The following is a 14,955-nucleotide window of genomic DNA, read 5'->3' as shown; positions in this document are numbered from 1 at the left end:
AATTTGCATGTTACATTGCACATTCGGGAAAAAAAAAAAAAAGGTTGGAATTTGTAGAGGGCTTTTACTAGAGGAAATTGAAAAATATGTATCTGACATATCTGAAGGCTTGGTTTTAACTTGCATCCTGATTGTTCCAGATGTTGCCCAGATGTCAAAGGGAACCAGGCATTGAAACAGCAGAACACATTTGTTTTAACAAGTTCTAACTTCAGTATTGCCAAAGAATTAAAAGCCCTGGGTTTGTTTTGATTTTTCTTTCACTGGTAACTCTAATATCTATGATTTTCTACTAATCTAACTGAAGGTGAATTAGTTCTTTTTGTTTGTTTGTTTTTTCCCAGACAGTATGAGGCTGATATACATCCTGATCCTGGCTGCTTCCCAATCTTTTCGCTTTGGGTTTGCATGGTCCTGAGCAGCACCTGCAAAAGAAGTGCTGCAAACATTGGCAAAGATCAATGCACACTATGGGGTAAAAAGAGAGAGTTGAGCTCTATAAAATTCATCAACCTGGGGCTTCCCTCTTCAGCACTTTCCTTGACAGAAACATTTCAGGGCATGTGGAAGAGTTGAAGGCTGCAGGAGAGGTTGGGAACTGTACCCATGTGCTCCTGACACTCCTAGGACAAATTTATTTGCATTGAAGGAGATGCTGTTAGTGGCAGGGACTGTTCACAGTGGTTTAAGCCTATGGAAACTAGAAACTGAATTACGGACTGTGCGCAGGTGCGCTGCTTTAAGTTACTTGAATAAAGTAGATGCAATTTGCATGTATGCATTTTCTTAGAGAAATTTGATTGTATCTGTTTTGTGTGCACCTTTGACAACAACCTAAAACGAGGGGAGGCGTGTACACAGCTGGCCTGATGTGGGGCAGCGAGCGCAAAACACGTCCAGTGCTTCCAGCGATAGTACTTTAAGCATGGTCTTTCGTCAGGGAGCTGTGCCGGTAGCTTTTGATGATGGTCCTGTGTTCGGTGATGTATCTAATATCAATTCCTACCGTGAACTCCGGCGTTGTTGAAGCCCTTGGAGTAAAACACGCGGGGACGCGCCCGCGCCGCCTTCTACTCCCCGCCGTTCCTCCGCGCCACCAGGGGGCGCTCCCGCCGGCGGCCGCCAGTTCAAGGTGGCGGTGCCGCCCGCCCCCTGCCCGCGGCTTCCGGCCGGGTGACCCGGCAGTGCGGCGGGGCCGTGGTCGCCCGCTGAGGTGCGGAGCGGGGCTGGGCGGTGATTCCCGCTCTCCCTCAGCGCGCCGGGCGGCTCCCTCGCCCCTCAGGGAGCGCCGAGGCGGGGACTCCCCTCGACCTGTCTCTGCCGGCGGGCCCCGGCTGTTGCTTCCCCCTCCAGTCGCAGCGGTTCCCGGGCCGCCTCTCTGCCCCGCTGCGCTCCCGGGCGGCGGGAGCTGCGGAGTCGGTCACCGCCCGTCTGGTTTTCGTACTTATTGCTACTGGACGCGGTTTTGCGGTAAAGCTGTTCTGTGCTCTCTCTCCAGGCTGCGGACCGGCTTCGGCTCAGCAGCTCAGCAGCTCCGCGCCGGGGCTCCCGCGAACCCGAACGGTGCCACTGTCCCTGTGCCCCGGGTCCCACCGGCCGAAGATGAAGACTGTTCTGATGGTGGCGGAGAAGCCTTCTCTGGCGCAGTCCATCGCCAAGATCCTGTCCAGGGGTAGGAAAAGAATTGTGTTGGTTTGGTACTTGTGCTTGTTGTTCTGCCAGGGGCACATCTGGAATATTGTGTCCAGTTCTGGGCCCCTCAGTTCCAGAAGGACAGGGAACTGCTGGAGAGAGTCCAGCGCAGGGCAACGAAGGTGATTAAGGCAGTGGAGCATCTCCTGTATGAGGAAAGGCTGAGGGAGCTGGGGCTCTTTAGCTTGGAGAAGAGGAGACTGAGGGGTGACCTCATTAAGGGTGAGTGTCAGGAGGATGGAGCCAGGCTCTTCTCACTGACAGCCAATGGTAAGACAAGGGGTAATGGGTTCAAACTGGAACACCAAAGGTTCTACTTAAATTTGAGAAGACACTTCTTCTCAGTGAGGGTGACAGACACTGGCCCAGGCTGCCCAGGGAGATTGTGGAGTCTCCTTCTCTGCAGACATTCAAACCCGCCTGGACACCTTCCTGTGTAACCTCATCTGGGTGTTCCTGCTCCAGCGGGGGCATTGGACTGGATGAGCTTTTGAGTTCCCTTCCGATCCCTGACATTGTGTGGTTCTGTGAAATGCTCTGGGGTGCACAGCCCGGCTGGGGAGACACTATTTTATGTAGCCGGAGTGTGTGTTAGTGCACGTGGTTTCTAGAAAGTGCCAATCAGGCAGCAAGTTGTCATTTTGAAGATTTCTGAAGCGATACTATATATTCCTTAAATCATGTGGAAAACAGAATGAGTTGATTATAACTGTACTGGTCTAGAAAACTAGCTGTATTTTCGTAAGGATTTCTTGGTGGGAGGGAGAGGGTGGAAGACATGATGGGTAGTTTTAATTGAAAATGAACTGTGCTCTAAGAAAGGTCTAAAGTGATAATTAGCTGAAGTAAAAACTTGATCAGTAAGGAAAATTTTGTGATCAGGAAGCTCCTGTCTCTAAGCTCTGAGAAGATGGGATGTCATTTCACACCAAATATCTTATTTCAATTCTTTTTTTTATCCTGTTGATATCTGTGATCTTATTTTCACAGGAAACATGTCCTCTCGCAAGGGACTGAATGGTGCCTGCTCTGTGCATGAGTACACAGGATCATTTATAGGTCAGAGTGCCCATTTCAAGATGACATCTGTGTGTGGTCACGTCATGACTTTGGATTTCATAGGTATTTGTTCACAAAATATTTTAACTGGTGCGGGTTGTAAAATCGTGAAGGACTTCGAATAGAAAATTAGTCGTGGAAATAATTCAGTAAGAATTAGAACTACGGAGGAAAGGAGGGTGAAAAGATCACTTGTGGTCAGCAGTTCTTGATTTCTGTTGCTAGTTCTCTGGCTGATCTCTTGCGCAACTTTGGTCATATGTGATTTATGTTTTCTGTGGCTGAATTATGTCCCTGGAAAATGAAGGGAGACTCAATTTGCTAGCCTGTGTCTCAGTACTTTGGTTGGAGAGTGTTTAAGGAGAACGTAGTCTGAAGGGATGTTCTCTGAAGCACTGTAGCATATCACTGCAAAACAGAGCCATGGCAAGGATCATGTGTAAGGAATCCTGTCACTGACTGGCTTTGAAGTGTGCAATTAGGTTTGTGATTGCTGTACGTCTTCTAACAATAACGACCTCACAAGTTTTGTGCGAACTGAATTTTGAGTTATTTACACAGTGTTTTTTTTGTGTAATTGCTAAGCAATATTACTCGCAATTACTTCACAAAAATGGAAACGAACGAATCCATTGGTATGAGGAGGTGACAGAGGGTGCTCCATGGCATAACTGGCTTTAAGTATGAACAATAAAACAGACTGCAATGTGCACATGACATGTGCACTGTGAAAACAAGGAAAAATAGCTCCCTTCTCTCCACCTGTTCAATTAATTGCACAAACAGAAGATATTTTAATAGCTCATGTTAGAATTTTTGAAAGGCGTATCGGTATTTTTCTTCCTTCATACATTTCGAAGTGTTAGCTTTAATTCACGTAATGCTAAGGGGTCCCTTGATATACAGTAAATAAGTTGTGTTGTGGTAGAAAGCTTTCTGAGACATATCTCAAAAGCCAAATGTTTTCCAAAGTAATATTGTTTTCTGTTGTTTGGGTGTTGTTTTTAATGTATATGTAGAGCTCTAGTGAATATACATCTGTTTTTCAGGGAAATATAACAGCTGGGACAAAGTGGATCCGGCAGAACTGTTTAGCAAAGCTCCCACAGAGAAGAAAGAAGCTAATCCCAAACTGACCATGGTGAAGTTTTTACAGGTATTCTGTCTTCTGAAATTTATTTGAGGTATATATATTTTTTTCTCATTGGCATTCTTTTTCTTTATTTCATCTGGAGCATATTCCGTCTTCACAGATTCATTGTTCCGATTCTTCCTCTGTTGGAGGAAGCAAGGAGATGTACTTTTATCCTGTCAAGAAAAATAAGCGAAATTATTCTCCTTCCTTCTCTTTTCAACCATTGTTTAAGTACCTGCAGCCATCCCGTCACTTCTGCTGTACTCTTCCAATCCTTTTTGCACCAAATAAATTATCTCTAGTACTTTAAGATAGAAACAAAAGTATACAGTTAGTGAGGAGATAGGTGGGGGTTTTTTTGAGTTGCTGAAAAACTGTGGTAATTTTTCTCACAGGTGGAAGGAAGAGGCTGCGATTGCATTGTCTTGTGGTTGGATTGTGATAAGGAAGGAGAAAACATCTGTTTTGAAGTAAGGTTTCCATTTTTAAGACTTATAATACCCCAATGTATTTGTGACATACAGTACTGTCAGCGTATTGTTTTGTGGATAAACAGTAAAACTCAGACGAAGTTGAATGAAGTTTTAAAGGCATGGAGGGCCTTGGTGGAAAAACTTGTGCTTTTGAACTCCTAACAGGTCAGTCTGAGTATAAATCAGTTTTGCAGCTGTTGTTCATCCCAGATGAACAATAAGGTCTCTTAGATGTTCAGACATTCCAGTGCTTTGAGAATTGGTCCGTGTTTCACAGCTGGAGTAATTATTTTGCTGTCCTTATCAAACGTGATCTCTATTATCTTTTGTATATTAAGCAATTAGACATTTTTTAGCATAGAGGCTGCTTTTAAGTGCAGATTTACTGCAGAAATTTGGACTCTGCACATAAAAGGTATAGAACTAAACCTCTGGTGTGCAAAGATGTGATTTTTTTAACATGCTATTTCCAGAAGTCTACATAAAGAGTATTTTATTGTTTATTTAAAGAAGCACTTTTCATCAAGTAATGGTTTTAAGTTCTTTAAAACCCCCTGTATCATAACTGGGCCCCAGAAACTGATACATATTCACCAAAAGGTTCTGCAGCTGTGCTGGTGAATAGCGCTTCACTTCCAGCAGTTGCTGTTTAACAAATAAATCCTTCAGGTTTGCTAATTCGTAATATGCTTCTGAGTGGATAGACAAATACTGTTCTTGTTTGTCAGTTAGTATATTGACATGACATCTTGCTGAATTAAGGAAGTAGTAACCTACCAGCAAATATTTTGTGACAAGTAAAGCTATTTTCTTTAGAAAAACTGACTTAAGCCTTTTCAAATACTCTTAAAATACGCTTCTCATCTTCACCAGGTTCTTGATGCTGTTCTTCCTGTTATGAACAAACCTCGTAGCACCGAAAGGACAATTTATAGAGCTAAATTCAGTTCTATTACTGACACAGACATCTGCAATGCCATGAATCACTTGGGAGAACCCAATCGCAACGAAGCTCTTTCAGTGGATGCCCGCCAGGAGCTGGATCTAAGAATTGGCTGCGCGTTTACAAGGTGACAGTGTAGATTACAGACCATTTTGTGAAAGGTTCAGGAATACTGCTGTGTCTGCAAAGTATGCCTCGGAAGGCTAGTAGCTAATTCTGCTCAGCACCAAACTGAACAATTTGATGCACAGACAAATAATAAGAAATAAAAAATTGTGATATGGCTTTGAGCTAGCCAAAGTACTATCTGCAGCTATGGTATGAACTTATTTTATGATGTTCTCTCACATTTCTTTGGGAATAAACAGCATTCAGTGAGGCAAAGTAACTGTGGCTTAATTAGCTTTAAGAGAGACTTCTCAGAATGCTTTTTTCCCCTAATGCTTGAATGATTTAATAAATTACTCATATCTGTGTGTATTAGTTAATGAAAAACTTGCTTTTCATGGGAATGAGGATATTAATGTACTGTTCCTGTTTGGTTTTTTTTTTCCCTCTCCAAGGTTTCAGACTAAATATTTCCAGGGGAAATACGGGAATTTAGACAGCTCCCTCATCTCCTTTGGGCCATGTCAGACCCCAACACTTGGATTCTGTGTTGAAAGACATGACAAAATCCAGTCATTTAAGCCTGAGACTTACTGGGTGCTGCAAGCTAAAGTAAGTTTCACAATGCTTGTTTGTATATGAGGAACATATATTTTTACCAAAGAAATGCATTTACATTTTGTTCATTCATAAATTTGTAGCTGCTGACAAGAGTTGACAATGGCTACAGTTTACCCATGTGTTCCCATTCAGTTCACATGGATGTCACTGTTCTCAAGAACAGATTCCAGGATGTCAGTTCTGTGTTAAAGTGGTTATTGTCCGCTGCTTAGGAGAATTCTTCAGTGCTAACCATCTAAGCTTAGACTCAGCCAAAAAGACTACTTAACATGGTATTCTTTTGTTCCCTGGGGTTCTTGGACTGACTGTGTTGTTAATTTGAATCCAGGAATTAATTAGGCTGCCAACAAACATTGGCATTGCTGAGTATTGGAGTTCTAAAGCAAATAAAATGCTCATTGTGTTAATTGGCAGTTGAATCCTCTGAATCCTTTGGCGGCTTATGGCAGTTTTGCAGCTTTGCTGCTGTCCACGCTCTGAGAGGAAACCAACTTGGTTTTACTGCTTGTGATCACAAGGAGTTTTTTAAACAAATATGGGATAGATGGTAAAAAGTTGCCATTTTTAGATTCCAAAATAAGAAAAATATGAAGTCTGGTGTCTACTGTCATCTGTTTTCTGATGTATCTTATGTGCCATACTAGGAAATAATTGCTGCCTGTTTTCAGAGTTTTGTGCTCTCTTGTATTGCATGCTTCATATTTATTTTTGTACATGGGTCTTAGAACACAATCTAATTACAGTTTAATACAATTTATCGATTTTGCTAAATCAAAATGCTAGACTTTGAATTTCTGCCCATTTCAGCCTTTATTGTTTGCAGTACTAAAATAAGAGAAGTATTTCAGTTAACTGCAGGAATAAATCCAGTCATTCCCCTGACCCCAGAACTCCAAGTGCTCCATCTTTCTCAAAAGCCCCTGTGAAAAAGAGTAAAACTGCATGTTTGAGGCATTTGTGTCCTGCTAGAGGTGTTGTTAGGATCTGCTTGCTGGATTATGGTTGGAAATGTGCATTCTCATGCTTCTATTAAGAGAGTTGGTGGGATTTATTTTTGTCCATTAGGTGAACCCTGAGAAGGAAAGTTCTCTCACTTTGGATTGGGACAGAGTGAGGGTGTTCGATCGTGAGATTGCTCAGATGTTCCTGAATATAACAAAGACAGCAAAAGAAGCAAAGGTCGGAATGTTCACTAAGTGTCAGTAGAGGCATATTTCATATAAAGGAAATACCATTTAATATTTCATTTGCTGCACTTTGTTTATTAAAGAAGGGTGTAGAATATCTATTTCTTGTTTTTTACTCCATTCAGCTTTGTGTAAATGAGAATAAAGGACAAGAGAACTTTTAATTGTAGTTCATGTTATACCACTGTGATCATCTCAGCAGAAGCCACTTCTTAATGTTCACTTTGGAAATGATCATCACTTGTGATAGAAAGTCTTCATTACGGAGAAATACTGTTTAGATCTCTCCAAGCAGACTTCTTATTTCCCACGAGACATTGCATAAATCAGAATTTAATTACTCATGTGGCAATATTGCTGTAGTTAAATTTTTAATCCTGTGTATGATACAGTCTTTATAGCAAATTAACTTCTCATTCTGCTGTGTTCGATACTTGTTTGACAGTATGTTTGGGTTTAAGTACTTATAGCCATCAAGATTCAAAGACTGCATGAAAATCTGGATCTTTATAGTTAAGACCATTACTTGGAATAAGCGCTAAATCCTTGTAGCACTGAAACTACGCGAGGTAGATGGGAAGTGAAGGTTGCAGTAAGTTATCTTGCTGTGTTCCCAGCTGGAGGCCTGATCTGGTCCTTAGCACAAAGGGACCTTAGCACTATAACTTTAGAATTTGGTAAAATTATCTCCATTCAGATTTCCTGAAGTAAAAATATAGTGATGGTTACTGTTTTAAGAAAACAAAACAGCCGTGAGAAGAATGGATAATGTTAGGTATGTCACATGTTCATAGGCATAACAGAAATTATATGTTTACCAGTTACCCAACTTCAAAACTTACTGGGAAAATGCTGTTTTTTAGGTAGAATCTGTGAGTAAAAAAGAGAAGGTGAAACAGAGACCACTGGCTCTGAACACGGTAGAAATGCTACGAGTGGCCAGTGCTGCTTTAGGTATGTGTAAAAGTTCAGATTTTCACACTGTTTTAAAGCAAAATATTTTGGCTTCTCAGGTGAAATAATCGAGGATGTGTCAAATATGGTTTGATACCTTCCTCTCCCTATAATACATCATCTGAGGGAAGGATCAAGTTTAGAAAGCTTGTAAAACATGAGATGTTGGATAAGGTCAAGGTGATGCAAGTCTTATGGAAGGGACAAGCTATGATTTATTTAAATGCTTTGATATGTTATGCTTTCAAATGCAGCAAACAAATCAGTCACAGTGATGTGTAGTTGATTTTTGTTTTCTCCTATCCCATCTTAGGAATGGGTCCACAACATGCTATGCAAATAGCAGAACGTCTTTATACTCAGGGTTATATTAGCTACCCTCGAACAGAAACTACTCATTATCCAGAAAATTTTGACTTGAAAGGATGTTTGAGACAACAAGCCAATAATCCTTATTGGGCAGAAACTGTGAGTATACAAAACAATACCTGTACTGTTTCACAGACCACCCTCTAGTTTGTGTTTTAGAACATATCTTACTTAGTATACTATGATCTATCGGTCTTCAGAAACAATAATACATGCACTTTCTTTTATTTATGGATGTTTTATTGTTATGGATTTGATCTGAAAAGCTTCTTAACCGATGAAGAGAGACATGTTACCCACTTCAGCCAGCCTATTTTCTCTCTCTTCCTTCACCCAGGTAAAAGCATTACTATCAGAAGGCATTAATCGTCCAAGGAAAGGCCACGATGCAGGAGACCATCCTCCCATCACGCCAATGAGAGCTGCGACGGAAGCAGAACTAGGTAGAGGCAAACTGTATCCCACCTTAACCTTCTGGTGACAGTGAAGTTCAGAGCTGGTCTGCTATTCAATATTTAGTCCTAGGGACCATGGTACTCCTAAGAAAAAGGAATAGCCAACTTGACAAGTTAATGCCTACTTTCTCTGAGAGAAATTTGCCCCGGAATAGGAGCTTCCAAGTATTGAAATTTTACTATATTCCTGTACTTGAAAGTTGAGCTTCATCTGCGTTTTAATTTAGTCTCTACAATTTGTGTCCCTTTTGAGGGTTTAGATTAGAGTGTGGTCTCCAGCAGCACTAAGCAGTATAACATTTTATTTGTGTTCATCTGCCTTTTTTTTTTAAGGAAAAAAGTCTTTTCTACTTTATTCTCTCATTCAAACACATTGCAAAACTGGGAGACAGGCTGGCTATACTGGCAGTCCTCCAAAAGCATCTGCATGCGTTTCATGCCCGTATGACATGGTGATTCTACAGACGGGAAATTTTAAAGGGGATGGACTTTCAAATGTTGCTTTCCTTTAGGTACCAGATTTTCCTGTGATACCTGTGGAAACCTGGTACCTTTTAGTGCAGATTTTATGTACAGCTGCAGGACTTGAGTTTTGTGTGTAAGGTGTTGTTTGTCCTCAGGTGGAGATGGATGGCGACTCTATGAGTATATAACCAGGCATTTCATTGCCACTGTCAGCGCTGACTGCAAGTACCTACAGACCACCATTGCATTCAGCATTGGCCCTGAACGTTTCACTTGTGTTGGAAAAGTGGTCACTTCACCAGGTAAGACTAACCAGGGGATAACTTGATACCTACAGATTATTTTTTTCCTTATTAATACGTTGAATGGTACAAAAGTGAAGTGCTGGGGACAAGTACAATTTTGAAGACATTTATTGAGCTATCAAGACCAAAGACTAAATCTTTGCTTTAATTTCCATACTTCAATTACAATAGAAAAACTCTTATTTTTCATGTAGTAGTCTCAGAGATTTAATACAATATTTGCTAGTGTGAAGGCCAGTCTTTTTATAGACAGCAAATGCCTTTTGATGGTTAAATTACACAAAGGCAGATTTTTTTTTTAATTACAGCACCCCAACTGAGATTTTTTTTTAATTGTAATCTGGTCCAATAGTCCTTATTGCATTAATATCACTTGCTATTTGTATTTGTATGTTAAGACCCTCTTCCTATCCACTCTGACACTGTGCTTTCATTCAAGGAGAGTATTTACTCTTTTTCATAGATCAGCCTGACTCAAGTTGCGCACAAAATAGATCTGATGCAGTGTAGTGGGAGATACCGTCTTGTGATATGAGGTTGCCTCAGTACTCCTAGTCTCAGATATTTTCTGTGTGGTATAGCAGACAGCTCCTTAAGTTTGATCTGTATAATGCGGCCCATGTTAAAATTAGAAAGGTAAACCATGGCCTGTTGAAGGCTGTGAAGATAAGCTCTCATTATTTTTGTTTGTTTCTTTACCTCCAGGATTCACAGAAATTATGCCCTGGCACAGCATCGCATTAGAAGAGAGCCTGCCTCACTGTGAGAAAGGAGATCTTTTTCCAGTTGGTGAAATAAAACTGTTGGAAAAGCAAACCAGTCCTCCTGATTACCTGACAGAAGCAGAACTTATCACTCTGATGGAAAAACATGGCATTGGTAGGAACTTGCTTAATTTACATTATCCTGTAATACATCCAGCAAGAGTGCAAAGAGTCTGAATTGTTCCTCTGCACTATCTCTGGTAAAGACGTTTCAGAATTCATTTGAATAGGTACAGTAACAATCTCTTTTTTTTCTGTTCAAACCACAGAGCCTGTAGCACCTCTTAGGTGGTGGATTGTTTCTTCCTTTACATCTGCTTGCCTTTCTCATCCTTGTGCCTGGTTTCTGGCCAAAGCAGCATCCTTCCGTAACACATCCTCTGTCAGAAAGAGATGATGTTGTGTGGAAGAATGTGCCTCCCCATTCTTAGGAATGATTTCCTTTGCAGCTTGCTTCAGCTTTGCTGCCTCCAGTAGTCTTTATGTATCTTATTATGGAATTTACCACAATACTACTTTTCTTTTTTAATCTGACTTGTTTCCTTTAGTGCATTTTCATAAATTTGTCCAGTCAAAACAAACATAGTCTCTTGCACCACTGTGCCTCTCCAGAACAAGTGATTGTGAGAACAGGTGTCTTCTCAATAGTAATTCATTGGAAGAATTGAAATAATTGTTAAATTAAATTGTTTCAGACTTTTCTCAGAACTGCAAAGGACACAAGAGTTACTAGAGAGATAAGTTATCTGCTGGAGGTTGGTTAACAGTAAAAAGGTATCTGAATTTTAAGCAGTCTCAGGAGTGCTATAATTTGACATAAAATCAGAGAAGTCAGAAATGAGTAATTTGATGAAAACTTTTTGTTGAGGATGGATGTATTGTTTTCCCTTGTGTGGCAGGAACTGATGCAAGTATTCCAGTCCACATTAACAACATTTGCCAGCGGAACTATGTCACAGTGGAGAGTGGTCGGAGACTAAAGCCTACAAACCTCGGCATTGTTCTGGTTCATGGTTATTACAAGATAGGTCAGTTCAATGTTCTTCCCTTTCCATGCTCTTACCTTTTCCCTTCAATATGTCAAGGGTTGTTATCACTGCGTAAGTAGCATTTCTGTCTGAAATAATGCATCTAGGAAAACATTACTAATTCCAAGTACTGTTATAATTAAATCTTTTTTGTTTATTTTGATGTCAGCTTGTGTATGGACAGTTTCCTAACCCCATTTTTTGATCTTTCATTGCTGCTTCTGTGTCACTGTTGTCTCTGGTTAGATGCAGAATTGGTTCTTCCTACGATTCGCAGTGCTGTAGAGAAGCAACTCAACTTGATAGCTCTGGGTAAAGCGAATTATCATCAGGTCCTGGAGCACACCCTTGACATTTTCAAGAGGAAATTTCACTATTTTGTTGATTCTATTGCAGGTAATTTTTTGTTTTATTTTATTTTATTTTTACATGTGGAGTTCCCTACAATTACTTAATTGTTGCAAAGATGCCAGTAGAAAATACTTACATATTAGGTGCCTTTCAGAGGTTTAGGCTTCCTGAAAAGTCGTGTCAGGACTGGAAGTTTCCAGCCAAATTAAATCATTTCCAAAAGGAGACAGACTAATTCGTAGCTCCAGAACTCCAGATTTAGTTTGTGACTGTATAGTGGTGAGTTCTCAAACTTCAGACTAGCAGAAGTACTTACCCTTGTGTGCTTGTGCATGCTGACTGCAAAACTCTGTGTGTTTAAAAACTCTTTGTGAACAAGGAAGAGTGTTGTGAATAAAATATTTTCATTCCCACTTCTTCACAGGTCCTGCATGTGATTTTGTGGAATGTTTCCCCTTAAGAACTAGAATTCTAACATAACTGTGGTTGTCTCTTCTGCAGGTATGGATGAGCTGATGGAAGTGTCGTTTTCGCCTTTAGCTGCCACAGGTAAACCTCTTTCCCGGTGTGGCAAATGCCATCGTTTCATGAAGTATATTCAGGTAAGTTCACCTAATGCTTGTAATTTAAATGTCAATTTCTGGGAGGCATTGAGTAGAAACCCCTTTTCTGTCATTGAATTTGGATATCATATGTGGTTGTCAAGAGTGCACTTCTAAAAAAAACCAAAGCCTGATGGAGTTTTTCCATGGGGCACAAAACAGAGAGCAATCATAGTTGGATTTCCTGCAGGTTTTGAACCCTATTGACACTACAGTTTTTTCTGGAGATTTGTATTCTATTTCTAGGCCAAACCAAGTCGTCTGCACTGCTCGCACTGTGATGACACCTACAGTCTCCCACAGAATGGTACCATTAAACTCTACAAAGAATTGCGTTGCCCCCTAGATGACTTTGAGCTGGTGCTGTGGTCATCTGGATCCAGAGGAAAGAGCTACCCGCTCTGTCCATACTGTTACAACCATCCTCCCTTCCGGGACATGAAAAAAGGTAGGAATTCTGTAAATATGCAGGGATCAGTCTCACTTGAAATAAATTAGGTGCAGTCTATACAGCAGTGTTTCTTAGTATACAGTGCTGTTCAAAATAGATAACAGATACCTAATATTAACATCGAACTCGCCAACCAAGATTTATTAGTTACCTCATTTCTGAATACTTTTTTTGTTTGTTTTATGAAATAAGTAAGAAATCACTTATGTGCATGCGATAAATTAATTATGTGCATGCACAGTAGGTGACCTTCCTAACAGTGTGCAGTGAAAGACACTTGAGATTCTGACATGTTGCAAAGTGGAGTGTACTTGGTATGGATAGGACTATAGATTAAGACCAGGTCTTGGGAGTGTTTTGATACTGAGATGGTATGTCAAAAGCTGTTGAAGAATATAAGAAGGGGTAAAAGTTGCATTTAGTTTGTTAGCCGTGGGACCAAAACTTACTTTTAAAGTAGTGCTTTGAAGCTTGGAGTATCAGGAGCTTTTTGGCATATTTTTATTAGGTTTTTTTATTTAAAATGTTTTGTACTAACAGTGTATATTGCAAGTATAGAATAGCAATAAGTTAGGAGCCATACATTTAATTGAAAACATGACTGGATTTCATCACTAGTGTGTCCAAACTGCCTGTAATGTACAGTGACAGTATCTGGCAATTCTGAAAGCCATTACAGAAAAAATTTTGAGCAAGGGATTATTCTGAGTCTGTGAAAACACAAGGTGCCATTTGGGCAGTGGTTCCATTCTTTAATGATTTAGAAAACCTGTAATATACTAAACTGTCTTTGCGTTCTGTGTCTCACCTCCTCCAAACTGAGTTGTGTGGGTGGTGATCCAAAGGGTTCCTCGTGCTATGCTTTCACTTTTCCTCCACCAGGAATGGGCTGTAACGAGTGCACCCACCCCACGTGCCAGCATTCCCTGAGCATGCTTGGAATCGGGCAGTGCGTTGAGTGTGAGAACGGGGTGCTGGTGCTGGACTCCACGTCGGGTCCCAAGTGGAAGATGGCCTGCAACAAATGCAACGTGATCGTGCACTTCTTCGAGAACGCCCACAAAGTCCGCGTGTCGCCGGAGACCTGCGACTTGTGTGACGCGGCCCTTGTGGACGTAGATTTTAACAAAGCCAAATCTCCTCTGCCTGGCGATGAGACCCAGCATTCAGGCTGCGTGTTCTGTGATCCTGTGTTTCAGGATCTGGTGGAGCTGAAACATGCAGCCATGAGGCACCCCATGCACCGCGGGGGACAAGGAAAAAGGCAAGGCCGAGGAAGAGGGAAAGGCCGGAGGCCTGGAGGAAGGCTCAATCCAAAGAAACCCAAGGACAAAATGGCAGCTCTGGCTGCTTACTTTGTATAACGGTCGTACAACGGAAAAATAAACTTCTTATAAAAAAATCATTTCCCTTCAAGTTCATTCTAAAGTATTTTTTGATCTTCATTGCATTCCTATTCTTAGAAAAGCTTAACACCTTAGATTGTTGTATGCCTTGATTTAATCACAAAACAATTTCTTTTGGAAAAATAACTGAGCAAGCCTTTAAGCTTTGAATTGTAATTCATTGGTGCAAGTAGAGCTCACAAACAGTGGGGAGACTCAAGAAGTCTACCTAGACTGTTACCTGTGGCTGATAGAAATGAAGTTTCCCTTTTCTGCCATTTCTGGGGCCTTTGCTAGCAATACAAGTACCAGGAATATAAGAGCTGCTTAAGATCACTGTTATGCTGCTGTAGTCTTTAGGTGTGGAATGGGACTTGTTTCATTTGACTTTGAATCTTCAAAAATAATAAATGATTAGTAGCTGCCAGATTTTTAAATTACATCTGCAATAGCAAGAGCACTAATTCAAACCTGTCACTCTGCTGCATAAGGGAATAATGCCTAGAGACATACAAAATGGAAATTATAAAGGTGAAGGGGAATATCTGCCTGGAGTAGTGATTTCCAAATTATGGTCTGTGCAGCCAACTTAGTGTCTTTTGGTCCAT

At 40.8% G+C, this 14,955-nt stretch overlaps 1 protein-coding gene across 2 annotated transcripts; it reads left to right on the top strand.

Annotated features, from left to right (window-relative positions):
* Positions 1 to 1,161: 1,161 nt before the first annotated feature.
* TOP3B (DNA topoisomerase III beta) lies at positions 1,162 to 14,367 on the top strand. Of its 2 annotated transcripts, XM_065851784.2 has the most exons (18): positions 1,162 to 1,213; positions 1,499 to 1,672; positions 2,683 to 2,814; positions 3,801 to 3,907; positions 4,282 to 4,356; positions 5,233 to 5,429; positions 5,866 to 6,022; positions 7,097 to 7,210; positions 8,082 to 8,172; positions 8,486 to 8,640; positions 8,879 to 8,984; positions 9,617 to 9,763; positions 10,472 to 10,645; positions 11,430 to 11,558; positions 11,805 to 11,954; positions 12,411 to 12,511; positions 12,758 to 12,959; positions 13,845 to 14,367. In XM_065851784.2, exons 2-18 carry the CDS (start codon positions 1,603 to 1,605, stop codon positions 14,324 to 14,326), a joined length of 2,589 nt encoding a protein of 862 aa, XP_065707856.1. In that variant the 5' UTR covers positions 1,162 to 1,213; positions 1,499 to 1,602; the 3' UTR covers positions 14,327 to 14,367. The 2 variants fall into 2 exon arrangements, with proteins under 2 accessions (XP_065707856.1, XP_065707855.1); XM_065851783.2 differs by having other exon boundaries at positions 1,170 to 1,672.
* Positions 14,368 to 14,955: the final 588 nt, after the last annotated feature.

Source organism: Patagioenas fasciata, chromosome 17 (genome assembly GCF_037038585.1).
Source record: "Patagioenas fasciata isolate bPatFas1 chromosome 17, bPatFas1.hap1, whole genome shotgun sequence".
NCBI lineage: Eukaryota > Metazoa > Chordata > Aves > Columbiformes > Columbidae > Patagioenas > Patagioenas fasciata.
Note: the sequence above shows the minus strand (reverse complement) of the source record. Positions and strands in the feature narration are given on the sequence as shown.

Bases quoted from the DNA above. Each gene is read 5' to 3' on its own strand.
- TOP3B (XM_065851784.2), top strand. From the start codon at position 1,603: ATGAAGACTGTTCTGATGGTGGCGGAGAAGCCTTCTCTGGCGCAGTCC. The intron at 4,357-5,232 runs GTAAGGTTTCCA...CATCTTCACCAG, and splicing joins GAGAAAACATCTGTTTTGAA to GTTCTTGATGCTGTTCTTCC. The intron at 12,512-12,757 runs GTAAGTTCACCT...TTCTATTTCTAG, and splicing joins GTTTCATGAAGTATATTCAG to GCCAAACCAAGTCGTCTGCA.